Source organism: Enhydra lutris, unplaced genomic scaffold (genome assembly GCF_002288905.1).
Source record: "Enhydra lutris kenyoni isolate GAN:26980312 unplaced genomic scaffold, ASM228890v2 scaffoldscaffold65, whole genome shotgun sequence".
Classification (NCBI taxonomy): Eukaryota; Metazoa; Chordata; class Mammalia; order Carnivora; family Mustelidae; genus Enhydra; species Enhydra lutris.
Genome location: NW_019154149.1, coordinates 431,960 through 451,553, shown reverse-complemented (window position 1 = coordinate 451,553; position 19,594 = coordinate 431,960). Strand labels below are relative to the sequence as shown.

General features: G+C 41.5%; 1 protein-coding gene across 4 annotated transcripts in view; it reads left to right on the top strand.

Annotated features, from left to right (window-relative positions):
• LOC111158947 (AF4/FMR2 family member 2) overlaps window positions 1-19,594 on the top strand; it is a 473,976-nt gene that overhangs the window by 387,817 nt on the left and 66,565 nt on the right. For all 4 annotated transcript variants that reach the window (XM_022521292.1, XM_022521290.1, XM_022521291.1 and 1 more), the window contains one exon: window positions 1,159-1,196. In XM_022521292.1, the coding sequence (XP_022377000.1) occupies window positions 1,159-1,196 (38 nt within the window). The remainder of the gene's footprint in view (window positions 1-1,158; window positions 1,197-19,594) is intronic.

Genomic DNA, 19,594 nt, shown 5'->3' with positions numbered 1-19,594 from the left:
TATTTTAAAAAATGGCTCCAGAGTGTCTTGAGCTGTTGTGAGTAGCAAGTCCGGGGTACTTACTTCCACACCAGTTACCCAGAATGCCAAGTCTGGTGTTACAAGGAGCTGCCATCGCCCACCTCCAGAATTCACAAATATAAAGGTCTCCGAACGGATACTTCTTGAAAGGGTCTGAAGACCCCAGAGAGTATCAAGCTGCCGCTTCAACACTCCCCATATTACAGGTTATTTCTGCAAAAGTCTAGGGGAGTACAAGTTTGGTTCTGATTACATAATTATGCTATAGAAGTATGAAAAAAATCATCGCTAAAACCCTCCAGGTGCTTAAACAGTTTGATAGACTGTAGCCATTCTGCCATCAGTGCCCCCAGCTGTGTTGCTTAGCAACATTTTAATTCCAGAAGAATCCAAGGAGATGCAATCCCTGTGGAGAGGGAAACAGAAATAAGAGGGCTGTTGACAGATGATCTGAGTTGTTTCTTCTAATATACTGTGAAGATCACTAGCTCTTTTCATGAATGATAAATGGACTGTCCACAGATCAATGGGTTCAGCAATAAACTGGAACCAGGCTCCATGTCTAAGGCGACACAGGCTGAGAGGCCCAGAGGTTTCCTCATTTCGATGATTTGGTGTGTGTTTTCTTAAAGGTTCCACCAGAGGAGATTGATCTGAGGGGTCGGTCATCCCTTGGCCTTTTGTGGTGTACACTAAAAAAAATGATTTTAGAAGTGGCTACTTTGGCCTTGCTCTCGCCATGCAGGTGCAGCCAGGGGTCAGGAGTTGCTCAGGGTCAACGGGTCCCCACCACAAATCTAAAAGTCCTGGATGTGCCCGTGACAAACCCCCACCGCGTACCTGCTTCCCTACCCTGTCATAACAATCCAAGCAGGCCCGCCCAGGGGCTAATATCTGAGTGCAAGGTGGAGAGAGGAATGAGTGTCTGTGTCTAAAAGCTGCACTTAGACAGGTAACCATGTGCCCTGGGAAGGGAAAATTGCTCCCTGTCTCCAGTCTGCTTATCGCAAGCAGCCTGCTTCCGTTAGGACCTTGTGTTTCGGAAGAGCAATTTATATTGCTTATTGTTTTGGTAACTAGTTGCGAAGATTATGCCTGCTAATGTTGTCTAATTGCATTTGTTTCTTCTGTTTACAGGCTGTTGAAAAGGCAAAACCTAAGAATAATCCTGTAAAGTAAGTTATTTTTTTTATTAGTTGGAAATTTTGATTTGAATGGACTCCATGCACGTGTCACAAAAGAGACCTTGAATTTTTAGTTCCTCTCTATGATGATCAAAAAACAGAAACAAAGAAGGAGGAGGGACCACCAAAACACAAAACCCCAATCTGCAGTTGAGTAGGGATCAGCTTTTATTTTGATTTGATTTTTGCCTGTGATCCTGATGAGGCACTGCCCCAGGTTGAGCCCAGTTTACATAAATTAATATGTGCCCTCCGTAAAGAGCTGCCACATACTATTATAATCCTATTCAGTGCATGGTACTTCAAGCCTCTGGGTCTTGCACATGCTAAAAAGATTATATTTTTAATTGCAAACCTTGGACCTATGACAGGGACTGAAATGGCTGAAAATGTGCCAAGTGATTTCCAGCCACGTGGGGAGGTTTGGCACCTTGGTGTCAAGTCCTTGCTTCTCTGTTAATGAAAAGCTTGTAAAAATATATTTAACCAAAGGTTTTTCTAGCTAACAGAGAGCTGTTTCCAAGGCATTTTATGGGACATTCTTAAATTATAAACAAGCAACACAGCACTCTTTTAAATATAGTATATCTTAGATATCCCAACTCTTCCAGAAAGGAGACTTTCAAATTAAGAAGGATGTTTGTCTTATTGTTTGGGTTTGTGGCATCTGATCGCAGTGTTATGTGGACCAGGCCCACCAGCCATGTGGCCTAGGGAAGCCCTGCTCTCCTTGCTGGGTTATCATAGGCCTTGCAATGTCACATCTCTAGAAACTCCGTGTTAATCTATGATGGCCGACTCCCATGGTAGTGGGTACCAAATGCAGAAGTAGGGAGTGCATTGGTTTTTAATTGTTTCTTAGAGAATGGATCAGCTAATACCAGTGACAAGGAGGTCGCTTTTCCAAGTCACCAGAGTAGTGTTTAGCCCACCATTAAGTCCAAACTCTAATTCGTTTTTCCAAAAGGTTCTGTGTACTTTGTTTTTAAATTTAATTTTTCATAGGCTGCAGAATATTCCTTATCAACTTTTGTAGTGTCTGGAGAAGCATCTGTAGTCTGGAGATATATTGTGCTCTAGTCATCCTATGGGAGTATTTCCAGTAGCTGAGTTTTTGTCTGGTTGTTTGATTTGGGTTGAAATCTTCTCTGCAGCCTGATTTCTTTTCTGTTTGTGCCCTGAAGGCTTCTCTACTGTACGCCTGTGGCGGGATTAGAGGATGGTGCTAATGAGTCCAAGGCCAGGACTGTTGGTCCCTGGGTGGGCCATTAGCTGTCTTCTTTCCCCTAGTCCGATTGCACCCTTTCCTCTAGTCCACCCGTGTGCAAATGTTTGCCCTAGGTCACAAGGGATGGGGAAAGGGCTGGAGGCCCTCCATGGGACAAACATCTCCAAGTTCAAGCCCTCCTGATAGGAAGTAAGTCCCAGGTTCCATCTTGGTAGTGTATGGGGCTGCATGAAATCAGACTCTTGTGGCCTGGAAGTGGGACAAATTTTGTCTCTGTTCCTTGTGAGGATTCGACCCTACAGATAATTATATTTTTTGTAAGCTCTGGTTAATTCACAATGCAGACTCTAATGTCAAGTGCTATAAGGAATAGCATAAAGAGAAAACAGGAAAACTAGAAAAACCAAAGGATTAGTAATAGAATATGGAGCTTTTTACTTTTAAATAGACTTGAAAATCTGCTTAGTAATAAGCCTCAGTTGTGATCAACTGGTAGGTGTTTAGAATTGCCTTCTAATTGAATAAGGTGCTCTTCTCGGTGTGCATTTGGTTTTCCTCCTGGACATGGCTCGTGATACCTACACCACCCGCCCAGCCACAACCACTGGGCGCTTGAAGAAGACCTCTTCAGGACCTCAGCTCAGGGACATAGATCCCAGTGCACAGTTCATGAACACTGCCTGATAGCAAAGGAGAAGCAGGCTTTTTTGAAGTTTTATGTGTAGTGGTCCTTTTATTATTTTGGATGTCTGACCGAGAATTTCACTTACACATGGTGCCCTGAAACCCCAAATACATGTTTTCCTGAATGAATGATGAGGTAAACAAATTGGACACATCCCAGAGAGCAGTCCTTCCAGGAACCTGGCCTAGAGGCTTAATGAGACTGGTGGTCCCACACTAGAGTGTCAGACTGGAAGGGGCTATGTGTTGTAACCGATCAAGTCATCCATTATCCTCCTATTCTTGACTCACGCCATGTTGCTCTGGTTCATTCTCGCTGCTCTGCTTCTGATGCGTACCAGCTTGCTCTTGTATGTCAGAATTAACATTTGATTGTGCATACAACGAAAAATGTGTACGGGCTTGCTGGAAAAGTCGAGGTCTGGAGACATTTGCAACTAAAGCCTGAACACAGAGTGGTACAGATGATCATATGTGTGATTGGATGTCATCCTCTGGTGCAGAGTTTGGCAAATGGCAGGGGAAAAGAAATCAAAAGAATCGTTTGTGACATGTGAAAATTATATGAAATTCAAATTTCAGTGTCTTTTAAAAAAGCTATATTGACACATGGTGACACTCATTTGTTTCCATATTGTCTGTGGCTCCTTTTGTACCGTGGTGTCAGAGATTCGTGGCGACAGAGATTGTACAAATCACAAAGGCAAAACTATTTACTGTCTGGCCCATCACAGCAAGCCTTTGCTGGCTCCTACTCTCGTTGGTCAGGAAGAAAAAGGCACAGAGGTGAGCTTTTCCCTGACTGTAAGGGTTAAACTATCACCCCTCTCTCTCTTTTGTCATTTTAAACATAGAGCAGGCATTCACCAAGCCCTTTTCCTGTGTTCTGGACTTTCTGGGGCTGATATACCACCCAGTTCTCATTCAGAGCGAAGAGATGGCTCCGAATTTACTATCTTTGAAGTCATTCTGAATATGAAATCCATTGACAGTGCAGTGATGTATTCCAAGTTGTGAGTGGATGGATTGCTTCCAAAAGGCATATGCACATTCTTAAATTCTGTCACTTCCCAAGATCTAACTCAGCCTGAGCATCTTTCCATTAGAGCTATGGTAAATGATTCACAATATCTATTTAGTTTTCCTGTTTTCCTCTCTAAAGGTTTGCCTCCTCTTCCCTATTTCTCAGCCACTTGTTCAGTTTACTTTTAAAACCTTCATGATCGTAAGCCTCTTTCATCACAATAGGGAGACTGTGGTACACGTTAATTACATGCCATATAAAGGAGAAATTAAATATATGCTTAGTGAATGTAAGTACCTAAAGTATCTGGATACACTAATGATTTTACCTTGGAACATTAAATATTACCTCTGAGGGTAAGAATCAAAATTGAATGTTCTTAAGATCAGTGATCAGGACAAGAGATGCTGGTGTATTTCTCAGTCTGCTGGAGCTGTGCCGGTATCCAATCTTGATTAGTTTGTTCAAACTGTGGCTCTTTAACATGTCAGAGAGACTTTCACTTGTATGTTAATGTTCTGCAGCAATTATCTTCAAGCTTTCATTGTGACAACAAGGCCTGAGAGATGTACAGATTTCTTCTACCATATGTGACTTATCACATACATTTTTTTAAAAACACATTTCTGTTATTAAGACATATGTGATAGTACACTTCTGCAAATGTGAATTGCTTTTGGCTAAAAGCCATGCACTAATAAGTTGAATTGAATCTAACCGAGGTTGACATCTGTTACCAAAAGAGGGGGGGGGGGGGGGGAGAGCAAGCGAGAGAATGGTTGTCAAGCATAACATTCTTCCTTGCCTTTACACTTTAACAAAGTTAAACAACATGGTTGTTGTCTTTCACAAATCAGGATCAGAATCCGCTCTGCTTAGGAAATTACAGCTTTATTTAGGAGCCAATCCGTCTTACAGATATGGTGGTTTCATGATTGAAAATGACAAATAGCCACGAAGACTGTCCTGACCATGGTGTTTGTGCATTATTCATTTATTCATCCAATGAATATTTATGGAGAAGCTACAGTGTTCTGGGAACTGTGATAGATGCTCAGGGAATTAAAAAATAAATCTGACACAGGTCTTACCCTCGAGGAGTTTAGAGTCCAGTAGGAGAGATAAAATCAGTTTGTAAAGAACTAAATACAAGATAGAGATGTTTGTTAAGTAGGAAACAGATAAAGTATGAAGGAAGCTCTAAGGACAGAAAGCACTTCCAGTTAGCGCTCTTGGATAAGGTGGGGGTGGGAGGGACATTTTGCAATTGAAGTCCCTGTCTCTTGTGATGCTCTTGGAGCTGTGCAGGATATCACTGGAATCACCATATCTTCTAGAACCGAGAAGGCGAAGGATTTTATACTGTGTTCGGCCAAACCCTCCTCCTATGGGATCATCTCCTTTAGGAATAAAAGGCTCCAGCCCCAGGGTTTGGCATGTGCTATCACATCCCTTTCCTGGACTGCTGCTATGCACTTTGAATAATGCAGGCTCAAAGAAGTCCTGTTTGGCCAGAGGATAGCCTTATCTGGCATAGGGCTTCATGGAATGCGGAATTGGATGCTCAGTTCCTTGGGCAATACAATGATCACACGGGAGCCTGGTAGTTTTGAGAAACCTAGGGCCTCATACCTTGCATCCCATCCCTAATAAGAGTATTTGAAATGAGCAGCTGAATTACAAAGTCAACCATGGAAAGGAAAGAAATCCCCCAAGTCTGAAAATGATAAAGTATCTCCCATGTCTCTTTTATGGTTTCACACTAAGTGATTTTCATGGATTGGGACTGTGCTGAGGGGCAGTCCTCAGTGATGGTAATGGACATTTTAGGGTTATGTCCCTCAGAGTGAGATCTGTGACTACCTGTTTCCTGACATTGAGGCACCCAGCCTGATACGCTCCCTACACTGAAAGTCTAAGCTGTCTTAAATTGGCTCTGTCCATTTTAAGGGTAAAGGAAATATAGCAATATGTTGTCCAGTAGCTATATTTAGATGTGGAAGGTTCCATCAGTCAGCTGCACAGCACAAATTTCTGGACATTCCCATTTTCATTGGCAATCAGAGTGGCATCATCTCGGCAGTCCCAGACAAAGTAACCAAGACCCGGAGAGCAGACTGCCCAGAACCCAGAGGTGCCAGAAAATTCTCTTCACCTTGGATACTCTGCCTCTTTCTCATCACCTCTTAGGACACATACATTCACTTTCAGACTTGTGGTTGGTTTTTAAAGTCATATTAGCTAACTTTGCGTAACAGCTTGTTTTCTTGGAGTATGACATCAAACATTTTACGGATTGCACAGAGCACTGGGTATTATACGTAAACATTGAATCGTGGGACACTACATCAAAAACTAATGATATACTGTATGGTGACTAACATAATATCATAAAAAAAATAATAAATAAGACAAAACAAACAAACAAAAAAATGTTTCCAGAAGTAGTAAACCAGGAAGCTTTCAGGCACTTGGACAGTTAGGCCAACTTCACTTATGGTAACTTTATATCGATAAGGAAGAGTTTCCTCAATACCCCAAGCACATTGGTTTGTCTCATTAGCATCACTGATCTTTTCAAAAGCATTAGTGCCTTTTCTCATGATGAAATGAAAGTAGAAAGCACACATTTATTGGTGAAGCAAAGGGACCTCACACAAGCCAGCAAATGTGGGATCAAACCACTTTAAAGGAAGTAAAGCCACTTTTTAAACAATAGCATTCATAAAATACTTATTTATCCTGTCCTTCATAAAGTACTGTCTTACTTTCTAACTCTATGCTTTTTATCATGTGCTGCTTAGACAAGAACAGACAATTTTTTCATCCATTCACATGGTCCAAGCCATCACATAGCTGATCTGCTAGAAATTCGAGCAAGCCATGTGCGTGTGTTCTTTTGACAAACATGAATTGTTCCGGGCTCAGTTGATGGGGAGATGAGTAAGGTACGGTGTCTGCTCTGAAGGTCCTCACGCTGTCCTAAGGAAATGGAGCCCTTACTGCACTACAGAATAGACAGGGTCTGCAGATAATACAGAGGAAAGCATGCCACAAGGCACAGACAAAGGAAAGAGCATCTGCTTGGAGTGGGCTCCCCCTCACTCCGCAGGAGTCCCCAGGTGAATAGAGCAGATGAAGCCATTTAAGAGAGCAGAACAACACTAGCCAATGGCCTGAAGGGAAGAAAGCAGAGACTGTGTTGGGAGCTGTGTCCTGTAGGTATGGGAAGGCAAGGAGGGGGTCATTTTTTTTTTTCAGTGGAAGGAAACACATTTGGGGCTTGCAGGAGAGAGAAGGGAAGGAGTAACTGCGTGTGCCGTATCACCCCAAGCATCACACTGCTGAAGATTCAGACCCACTTTTGACATTAAGAGGAGAGCAGTGCAGTGTAGATGGTACTAAGAAAATGCTCAAAAGGATTCTTTTGTTCTAGAAAGGTAAAGGTCAGAGTTAGGGAGGGATTACAAACCACCCTTTTTAAACTGTTTGCAGAGAAATAGACATATCAAATCCTTCCTGATTAGATCTGGCTAGTCCTTCTCAGTGGACTTTTATGTAAATCTCAGCTCACGGGAAGGGTTCCTCCGGCTGTTTCCTTGTGGCTTTATCCACCCTTGATTGTTTCTTACAGTTTTAAACATTTTGCTTTCATACGGTTCCTTTCACATTATTCAAATGTCTAGTATTTTAGGCATGACACATAACACTATTATTTTAGCTTCATTTTCTGAGTTCATTGCAGAGACATAAAAATTCTTTCTGAATTTATTTTTATCAGCCACAGACGTAAGCACAGTAGGTCTATTTTGATTTCTAGGGAAATGAGGTGTGCCCCCATGATAACCACACATGGGGCTTCAACCAGTAAACCAGCCCTACATCGACCAAAAAATATGTTCATAGTCAGGAGCCTGGGGTCATAAGTTATTATTTAGTTGACTACTAGTTGTGGGAGGGGGAATAGAAAACAATGGAAATGACTCCCTTTGGCCAGGAACTGAAACAGGAAGTAAAGATTTTCTGCTTTATTAAACCTTTTGCAGAAACCAACAGCAGTTGTCTACAAAGCCAAAATTAAAAAAAGAAAAAAAAAAAAAGAAAGGTAAACTATTCTCCCATAGGGAAGTGCTTCCATTTGTAGAAGTTACAGCATGAGGGTAGGTTACATGTCATTACAGCCCAATTTTTTATATACACACCCATTTGTATACTCGGTGCCTTAATATGCCCTCATGCTCCATGGTAATTTACATCCAATATGGAAGCAGTGGTGATGGGCAGGCAGAGAGGCCGTAACTATAGAAATTGTGAAATCTTTTCTCTTTTTCTGTCTCCCTGTCCTCATCACTCCCTAATATCTGACTCTTCTCCTCCTCCCAAGACCGTATTCCTACATGTGTATTTTCCTCCCAAGACCGTATTCCTACATGTGTATTTATTCCACCTAGCTGGGGAAGATATTTCAGAAAAGCCTTGTGGCTTTTTGCTCCTTTTTTAGCAGCTCTAGGAAACATATGACTGTCCACCTCCATGGAAGCCCAGGGCAGGCTGGGGGCTCCTTCCTACTCCCTGTCTGTGCCTCATCTGACCCTGCAGTGCAACTTGCCAGGAATCTGCTAATAATAGCACCTCTGCTAGACACACCTTCTTCATCTCTCTCCTGCTCACTAGAGATGCAGATTACTACCAACGCTGGCAAAGTGTTAAGTTTCACTTGCCTCACACCCTGATGCAAGACTTTACTAAGCAGATTAGACCCGCTTGCAAATCTGCTTTAACAATAGGTGCAGATGAGTGTATGCACTCTCTACACATATAAGAACGTACATTGCTCAGATATAGATTAACCCCCGCCTGTTTCCAAAAATGGATTTGATGTCATGAAACAAGATCTTTCTTTTAAAGGATGTGTTTTTAAATCCACCTCAGTGAGGGCCCCCCCTGCGGTGACAGAGGGATGCCTTTGGGCATAACCTGTTGGGAGATCAATGTGCAGAACACCGTCACACATGTGTGAGCTTCTTCTCCTGGTGCTTAGCGATGGGTGCTAAATCTTTGAATGTAGCTTTAACTTTTGAAAACTCATCCAAGAGGTGACTCAGAGCCATGGGTGTTGAAAAGGTGGTCAGTCAAGGAAATGAACGTGGCTATTTGTTCAAAATAATAGCGAATGTCTCCAAGAGGAATTTTGAAGGCTTTGTTGCAAAGAACGATAGCACTGGACAACCGCCCCATGCAAAATAGCAACTCCTCCCACATGTATCCTCACCATCCCCTTTAGCCTCCTTTTTCCCCCCACTTTAACAATTATCATACTGTATCTGTCTATCAGATCCATCTCTCTAGCTGTCATCTCTCTGAGTTTTGAGGTTCACTTCCCATAAGAATGTAGAATCCATATGAGCGAGGACTTTGTATTCACTACTGTAACCCTAGCACCTCAAATAGCACCCGGCATAGAGTAGGAGCTCAATATTTGTCAGATGAATGAGTGCAGGCATTGGGGGGCGGTTGGGGGGACTTCAAAGTTCAGCCATCCTTTTGAGTTCAGTATGAATATGAATTTAGTCTTAGAGTAAGCCTGATTTTTTCCCTGCCTTTTGGACAATTACTGAACACCTTATTAGCCCTACCGTGAGTTACTTATTTTTCCTGGAGACAAACCAAGCTTTCTTTTAAAATATTCTGTATTCCATGTTGCTTTAATTCTGAGGCATTTTAAAGTTTGGTTTACTGTCTTTATAGCACTAGAATTTTACCTCACAGATGGTGATTCCTTCTTCTGGTCTTATACCCACTTTCCTACTCAGTATATCTTCCCACTCTTGCTTTTGAAGGGAGGGCACAGGGATAAACATGTCGGTCTTCCTATGGGTTGGGATTATGCACAGGTGATTGCATTAGATGTCATTAAGCATTTTCAAGAATGACAGAAATTACCTTTTTGTCACTGTGGTACAAGGAAACAGAAAGGTTATTAAGTTAACAGCTGACAACACATGCTACTTCCTATTTTTGAAAGGCCATCCTGATGCTCAGAGATTAGCAGGATGGGACACACAGCCAGTGCCCAAACACCTACACTTGCCCTCTTCCTCAGAGCTGGGGAGTCTGAGAAGCCCTGATCTCCCCTTCATCCCTCCCACCATACTTCACTGTCACGGTGTGAAGATGCTTTTGGTAACTTGCCCCACAGGCCAATTATGCCAGGAGTTGGTTGGCTCTGCTGATCCTTCAGCCAGGCTTGACACACAGACTCACAGACATTTCCAGCCACAGGCGTGTAGGCAGTAACTCTGAGAATGAGATAACTAAACAAGCTTTCCTTCATTTCATGTTAGTTTCATGAATAAGTAAGTACCGTCATTATGTCCTTTGGTCACATCTCGGTGACGGGGTTGAAACAACTTCCCTCACATTATATCAATGTGTATGAAAGAAACTGAAAACCCAAGACCAGGTTTCAAGAAATAACCCTACTACAAGGTTAATTTTGCCTCATACAGCATTTCCTAGAATTGAATTGCCCAATCTCCTCCGTCAAGGATTGCTCTTATGCTTGCAATAATTGAGGCTGATTTTATTGGAAAATCACCTCTGGAGGAGGAACATACTTCAGAGAAGACTCTCTATGGGACACACTGTTTTCTGGTTCCAAGAGCATGTTAGCCATGCCTGTGCTGTTCGAGTTCCCAATCTTTCCATTCCTTCAGGCAGCATCTTTCCATTCCTTCAGGTAGCAATCCTTCAGGCAGGGTAGAATAACTGGACATATTAGGGGAATTGACTCTGAATTGTGCTGGGGACCAGGTAACAGGGCAGTAATCAAACTCTAGTTTTAACATGCAAATGAAATGTTTTCCTAGTCGTGGGCAGACTCCCTGTTGTTTTTACTTTCGATGCTTACCACAAAACCATTTTGTGTAATGATTTAAATCTGCAAAGATCCTGGTGGACAACAGGACAGAATTATGGAGGGTAGGATAAGAGGAGAGAGGACAGTGTTATTGCATATTGAAGTTGTCACATTACCTTTGTAGGCATGGCACATCTATCAATCATTTCCTGCTTGTTGACTTTGTTAAGTATATAAAGAATCTAGAATTCTCCTCATGGCATGGTGCAGCACAACTAACCAGAAGACCCCAATTCAGAAATGTACCCCAACTCTCAAACTCCTTCCCCAAGTGGAAACTGGGACTATTATAGACAAAATATATTGAGCCTCTAAGATAGAGGAAGGGAAGGAGGAAACTGTTGGGGAAGCAACACACCAGGGGAGTCTGGTAACCTTGTGATGACATTGATTCTGAAGGCTAGATAAAAGGTCCTTCAAAGCAGATTTGATTCATGGAGACAGAAGAGTTGGGTGTGGGAAGCCAGAAAGAATAGTTTAATGTGTGAGATAGGGAAACAGAGCAGAGGGGATGTTTATCCGCTAAAAGGCAATAGTCCTTTGTTCCTAGGCAAAACCTACAATAGGCAAGAGAGAGACAATTCTCCCTGTTGTGCTTCTGTTATAAGTCTCAATGTTTAGGCCACTCATTGGAGCACAAGAAAACTTGATCAGAGATGATATGTCTAATGCCTACTGCTGGGTTTGAAATCATTCAGGCATTAAGAGTAAAAGCCCAATGGCTGGTCTATGCTGACTGGTTGGCACCCTTCTTTTATGAGTTTTGTGCCCAGATTATTACTATTATTTACTTTAACCAAGAGAGGGAAAGTAAAATGATTCCCATGATCCAGCCAGCACACAAAGATTTTTAAGTACTGATGTCAGTGGCATATGGTTTAGTACTTGGGTTTCCAGCAATCAAGAAGCAACCTTGTACAATATTACGGGAGCTCAGTTCCCCAGTGGGCATAACAGAAATGATTAGATATATTGAGTTCTTTTTGTCATTCAGGGAAAGCAGAATCTCATACATGTTGGTGTTAGCTTCCCCTCACTTCATTTCAATTTTCAATAACCAGTGTCATTACATGTAACAGTTTCTTTGTAATGAAACTTCATGTCAAATTGGATTTGTCTTTCAGGTGAAACCTTCTGAAATCTGATTTTTAAAATAATTTTTACTGCCACAAAAATCATAACTATACCTCAAGTTCCCCCAAACAAGAATAATGTGGCCAATGAACAATAAAAACGAAATCTCTGTGTTTGAAAAAAAATTATATTTCTGCTTTTGGTATTTGACAGGACCAGGGAAAGAAATGCTCTGGTTAATCAAACTCATTTGGTTAACAGAGCTATCAAACAGAGAGAGAATGATTTTCAAGGAATTAGGAGAGAGTGAATACCCTTGACAAGAAACAATGCCGGGTATAATCCAATCCTTCCTCCGTGACTCAGTCATCAACAGTTCACTAACTGGAGCACACAGTTACCAACAGTAAGCACCTAGAATTTCAGAATAACCAAGATTCTTGTGCCAATAGCAGGATGAGAGCCATTCATAGTGTTCTCTTATTTAAAAAAACAAACAAACCAAACAAACAAACAAACAACCCCCCCCCCCAAATAGAGGTAACAAGTGTCAGCAAAGATGTAGAGAAAAGGGAAAACTTGTGCACTGCTGTTGGGAGTGTACATCAGTGTGGTCATTATGCAAAACAGTATGGAGGGTCCCCCCAAAATTAAAAATGGAACTACCATACGACCCAGCGATCCCTCTTCTGGTAATATATCTGAAGAAAGTGAAATCACCATCTCAGAGAGATAGCTGCACCACCCCCCCATGTTCATTGCAGCATTATTCATGAGAGCAGAGAAATGGAAATGGCCAAGACATGGGATGGATGAGTAAAGAAAATGTGATGTTTGATGGACTATTATTCAATCACAAAAAAATAGAAGGAAATTCTGCCATTTGTGGCAAATGAATGAAACTTGAGGGGATTATACTAAGTGAAATAAGACAAAGTCAAATACTGTGGGATCTCACATATATTTGGAATCTAATAAAACCCAAACTTATAGAAACAAAGTAGATTGGTACTTGTTAGGGGAGGGGATGTGGGAAAATGGGTGAAGGTGGTCAAAGGGTACAAACTCCCACTCATAAGGTGAATAAGTTCTGGGGACCTAATATCCAGCACGGTGACTATGGTTCATACCACCATATTGTATATCTGAGTTGCTACAAAAGTAGATCTTAAAAGTTTTCACCACACACACAGGCAAGTGGTAACTATGTGAGGTGTTGGATGTGGTAACTGAACTTACTGTAGTATTCAGTTTGCAGTAAAGCCTATCCAGTCACCCTGTTGTACCCCTTCACTTGCACAACCTTATATGTCAATTATATCTCAGTCAAGGTAGAGAAAAAGTTCCAGATGCTTAGATGTAAACATGCCCAGTTGGATTCCTCAAAGTATCCAATTCTGTTCCTAGATTTAACAATTTGACATTGAGTCACCCCGTTGCCCCACCTGCTTCCTTCCACCTCAAGAAAAGTATAGCCAGTCTTACACAGATGGGAAAAACATGGTGGTAGCATCTGTACAAATACTCCCATGTCCAGAGAAGTTGGTATTGCCTCCACAGTTTGCGTGCTCTCAAGCACGAAAAGAATTGAATGATGGTGGTTTTGTGATGGGTTGTCCAGAGAAGAACTTCCCTGCAACTACTTAGAGGAATAGATGACAGAAATGCAAATATGCTGATCCTTGTGAACCTTGGGATAGCAGGGTCCAGGAGCCCTGGAGTCTCCTGACTGCAAACCCAACTATTCCAGTCCTTTCCTATTTGGACCAAGATGTGGAGAAGGTCAGGAAACATCATTCTAGGGATCTGGGTGTTGTGCCTCCATGTTCATTTTCTTAAGGTTTAGCTTCAAGGTCATGATTCTCTCTTCCTCCAGCTAATTGGATGGGCTAGGTTAGCTTTTCCCAAAGTGTGGTCCATGGAGAGTGTCTTAAAGGATGTTAATAGGTGCTATCCAGGAGACAAAACAGGCAAATGTACGAGGATGGGAGTGTGTGGTAAAGAATGTTCAAATAAATAAGGGAAATGCTAGGTTAAAAAAGTTTTCTTCTAAGTTAACTCTGAACCCTTAATATTCTAATGTACATTGTGCATCTCTACAATGGGAAAATGTAGTTTGCTGCAGCACTTCCCAAGCTCATTTGACCCAGAAGGCTTTTGTCAATAGAATCTCAGAATCTGCTTTGAGATATGCTGCAGTAAATAAAACTGGATTGCATTAATGATGTCAACCTATCAGTAGGTTAAGCAAAGTCATTCTCATTTGAGGGCAGCCCCCTGAGCCAGAAACAGAAGTCTCTTTAGCTAACCTACTTTGGGTATATGGAACCCCTGGGGCAGAACCCGGGAGGTTTACCAGGCTGCCAAGGGAGCCACTAAAGGGACCACTAGTCTGAATCAGCAGGCAGTGGTCCTGAGCAGAGTCTTCAAGCCACAGCCACACCATAAGCAGGTAACATGAGCTGGAAAATTGGAATTATGGTCTAATGGATTAGCGAAATACAAATACCCATATTGTCTAGATCAGCATCCCCTGTATATGTCTGCCCCTGTCTTAAAACTTTCTTCTTTGCAGATGTATAAAGTGGGGGTTTCCAGAGGATAGCATAATTTTTAAAGATAGCTATTTTTGAGATATGATTAACATATCATACAGTTTGCTCATTTCAGGTGTACAGTTCAGTGGGTTTATATATTCACAAATTTGTGCAACAGTCACCACAATCAACTTGAGAACATTTCCATCTCCCCAGAAGGAAACCCTGAGCCCAATGAGCCGTCACTCCCCATTCTTCCCCCTGCACAACACTTATCACTCTATAGCTATGGGTTTTCTCTTCTGGGCATTCCATATAAGAGTGCCCTTAAGTGTCCGGCTTCCCTCACTTAGCGTAATAGTTTCAAGGTTCACCCAGGCCATGGCATGGATCAGTACTTCACTCCTCTTGATGGCTGAGCAATACTATTGCATCTTATGGGTAGACCACATCATGTTTGTCCATTCATCAACTGACAGACATTTGGGTTGTTTTCTTTTGGCTATTGTGAACAATGCTTCTGTGAGCATGGGTGCACAAGTTTTTGTGGAAACCTACGTTGGCCAGCACTTTTAGGTATATACATAGTAGTGGAGTTGCTGGGTCATATGGTAACTCTGTGTTCAGCCTTTTGAGAACCTGTCAGACTATGTTCTAGGCTGGCTGCTCCCTTCATATTCTCACCAGTGGTATATGAGGCTTCCCATTTTTTGGACAACATCACCCACACTGGTTATTAACTGTCTTTTGATTATTGCCATCCTAGTAGGTATGAAGTGAGAAACCACTGTGGTTTTCATTTGCATTTACCTGATGACTAATGATGTTAAGCATCTTTTCACGTGCTTATTGGCCAACCTTATACCTTTAGAGAGATAGCCATCCAGGTCCTGCGTCTTTTTATTATTTATTTGTAATAATTCTTTATATGTTCCAGCTACAAGTCCCTTATCAGACATAGGATCTGTAAAAATTATAAAAATTTTCTCCTATCCTGTGGGTTGCCTTTTCACTTTCTTGATGATGTATTTTGAGGCACAAGAGTCTCTGATTTTGATGAAATCCAGTGTATCTGTTGTTTTTCTTTTGTTCCTTATACGTTAGTTGTCATGTCATGAAGGTCTGTGCCTATGATTCCTTCTAAGAGTTTTAGTTCTTAGGCCTTATTGTTAAGTTTTTGATCCATTTTGAGCTGATCTTTATGTATGGTCTGAAGTGAAGGTCCACCTTCATTCTTTTGTGTGTAGAAATCCAGTTGTCCCAGCATCATTTGCTGAAAAGACTATTATTCTTTCCCTATTGAAATGTCTTGAGGCCTGGGCGCCTGGGTGGCTCAGTGGGTTAAGCCGCTGCCTTCGGCTCAGGTCATGATCTCAGGGTCCTGGGATCGAGTCCCGCATCGGGCTCTCTGCTCAGCAGGGAGCCTGCTTCCCTCTCTCTCTCTCTCTCTCTGCCTGCCTCTCTGTCTACTTGCGATCTCTCTCTGTCAAATAAGTAAATAAAAAATCTTTAAAAAAAAAAAAAAAGAAAGAAATGTCTTGAGGCCTTTGTCAAAAACCAGTTGATCATAAACGTGAGAGTTTATTGCTGGGCTCCTGTTTCTGTTCCACTGATTTATATATCTGTCTTTATTTTAATAACACACTGTATTGATAACTATAGCTTTGTAGTAGGTTTTGAAATTGGGAAGTGTGATTTCTCCAACTTTGTTCCTTTCCAAGATTGCTTTGACTATTCTGGGTTCCATTTACACATTTTTTAGCCTCACTTGACTTGTACAGATGCTGACTCTTAGTTTAGAAGGCAGCCCTTGAGCCAGTATTTTGACTTGTCTATGGGACACAAAGACAAAAAGCCTTCACTCAGTATGGAAGTGGATATTTCCAATTCTGAATTCAAGAGCCCCAAGAGAACGGGACTGGGAATTAAGCCTCAAATCTATGCAAAGGTCTCTGAACCGTGGTGGAATCAAGGTTCTCTCCAAATCTGTGCATTTACACTCGCGAATCACTATGATTTCAATTTTTCTTACAACCATGCTGGAGTCTGGGATTCCCCAGCCTCCATGGTAGGTAAGACCCACTAGTTGACTCTGCCCAAGGAATGTCACCCGGAAAACAGGAAAGCTTTCCTTTATTTTCCATTCCAAATGTCTACTGAGGGAGAATTTAATAACATTTTAAGTATATTGGAGATACTGCAACAAAAGTAAATTATGACTGGATATGTAATGCTTGGAATAAAATGACTACATCATGTGGATAAAGCATCTCACATCATATGGTTTGGTAAGCTGGTATTAAGTATGAATGGTGTTCTTCAATTCTATAAACTGATTCATTCTACTTACAAAACAGGGGGTGGTGTGGCTGTTGTACCCCATAGTCAAGACTTCCCAGTCTGTGTTCTTACTTCTTAGCAGTTTCCTGTAATTTTATGAAATATTTTAATATGACAAAGTCACTTCAATTTCGCAGTCATTATAAGTTTTGCCAAGGTTGAGTATGGATTGTTTTGTGTTCATTAGAGCACAAAATTAGAATTTTCCTTGCTGCAACTATAAACACTGGTTCAAAGGGATGAAGCGTTTTCTCATAAAATCTTGGATAACTGATAATTGGTATTTTTACTATTTTCCAGCATCTTTTCAATTGTTGACATTACTGGCTGTTTTCCCTTTTTTGGTATATTTCAGGATGTTGAATGAGTGATTCTCTCCCAAATGGACAGCAGTGTGTGCCAGTCAGGAACTGAGGGGCACAGAGGGAACAGTCCCCAGAGTCAGGAGAAAGGGAATAAATTATTTCTTTAATTTTCTCAGCTTTAGTTGGCCCAAAGTCTGGCAGTTAGACCTGAGTAAGTCTGGAAAAACCATCTGGCACACCTACATCTGTTCTCACATTTGCCAATCAGGCTTTATCAAAAATCAATGGCTCAAAACCATAAAGCTCTTAAAAGGTGCTAATTTGTGGCTAAAGAATAATTCAAATGCTGTACCATTTGGTTCTTGTGGAGTATTGTTTTGGTTTTGGGGAATTTAGTGAACCTGCTTAATCTTACTGTCTTGCATTTTCTGGACAAAGAAGACAAAATGGAAAGTAGTTCTTATCCAAGGACTTTTTTCCCGCTCTTTTTGTCTCTTCAGATACCAGAATGACAGCCAATGGGGTTTAGAGACCTCTGTGCTATTAATGGACAATCAGACATCCTTACTCTCTTCACAGTTAATAGGATTTTCCCAGCCAAACACCAATACTTGATTCTTTTTTTTTAAGATTTTATTTATTTACTTACTTACTTACTTACTAACTTACTGGAGAGAAGTTGGGAGAAAGAGTGTGGGGAGGGATAGAGGCAGCCAGAGAAAAAGAATTTTCAAGCAGGCTCCCCACTGAGCATGGAGCCTGACGTGGCTCTATCTCATGACCCTGAGATTATGACCTGAGCCAAAATCAAGAGTTGGACGCTCAACTGACTGAGCCCCCAGGCACCCCACCAACACTTGATTCTAAATCATTGCCTGCTTACTATTTCTGTTCTCCTACCTTCTTCCTGCCACTCAAAGTCAGTCATCTGTAAAGAAGAACCCCCTCACCCCCTCCCTCCCCACCAGCAAAAGGGAGAAGGCATTCATTATTCATTACCCTGCTTCCTCTTGGCCAAGGCATAGTCTCTTGCTTCAAACTCAGAACAGCTCATTGGTTTGTGGGGATCCAACAGCCACGGGTAGAGGAATAAGTTTATTATGGAAAGCACATGACTCTGCCAGATTTCACTGACAGATTTTGAAGCCAGAGCAAAGCAATTGGCTGGCACTCTTCATGCATTAATGTCCTTTGGCCCTCACCATGCTCATTGTTACACAGGTGCCCCTTATAAAGCACAGAGACATTTCTAAGATAATGAAACAAATCATACCATTCACATACCAACAACTCTGGGGAGTTAACGTCTCAAAACCAAATCTATACCATGATGACCCATACATAATAGATGAAATTATGGTTTGATTTGATTATTGATTGCTTTTATCAGACCCTAAAGATTTGAGGATTAAATGGTTTGCTTTTGTACCTTAAATGCCTATATGCCTGGCACGAGGGGTCTTGTTCCTGAATTGCCAAAAGCACCTTGTTAAAAGGTGGCTTCCCAGTAAATAAATGACTTCCAAGATCTGCTTTATGATGTGAGATTTAAGTGCATGAATATTAAACTCTACTTCTGTTTGCTGAAATTTGGAAACTGAAACACAGCAAACCATGTCTAACTTACTAGTAAGTAAAAACAAAGCATGTGTGACAGATCAAATATGGGCATATGTGAAAAATCACAGTGTGCATTAGTGGAGTTGAACAGGGTCCCGCAGATAGAGTGTAGGGAATCGAAATATATTTCAGCTCCTAGGAAAACACACAATTATTTGCTTTGGTGGATGCATATAGCCTCTGTCTAGAAGGGTTTTATTCTCTGCCAGGGAATCTACCATGTACCAAACCTCTCACAGGGTACCAAATCATTTTCTAAAGCCAACCAAAAGCTTATCTGACTGCAGGTGTTTATGAGGCTGGTGAGTATCTAGATCTTAGAAGGAGGAAGACTGTCTGCATGGATTTGTTACAGAAAAAAGAATTTAGGAGTGATTTTCTGGGCTGGTTATCTTCGGTGGAGAAACTGGGCAATGTCAAAAGGGAGCCTTTGGCAATCGCCAGCAGCCAAAGGGGCCTAATTATATTTAAGACTTCAGCTTTCTTGATGGTAGATCAAGTAACATTAGAAACAACCCCCGTATTTTAGAGTCCTCTATAGAAAGTGTATTGAGTCTTACCATTCTACAGATGGCTAAGCCTCAAATCCTCTTCAGGTAGAAGGGCAACTGTGGGAATTCAAAACTGAAACTCTACTGCATGCATTTTTTATTTACTT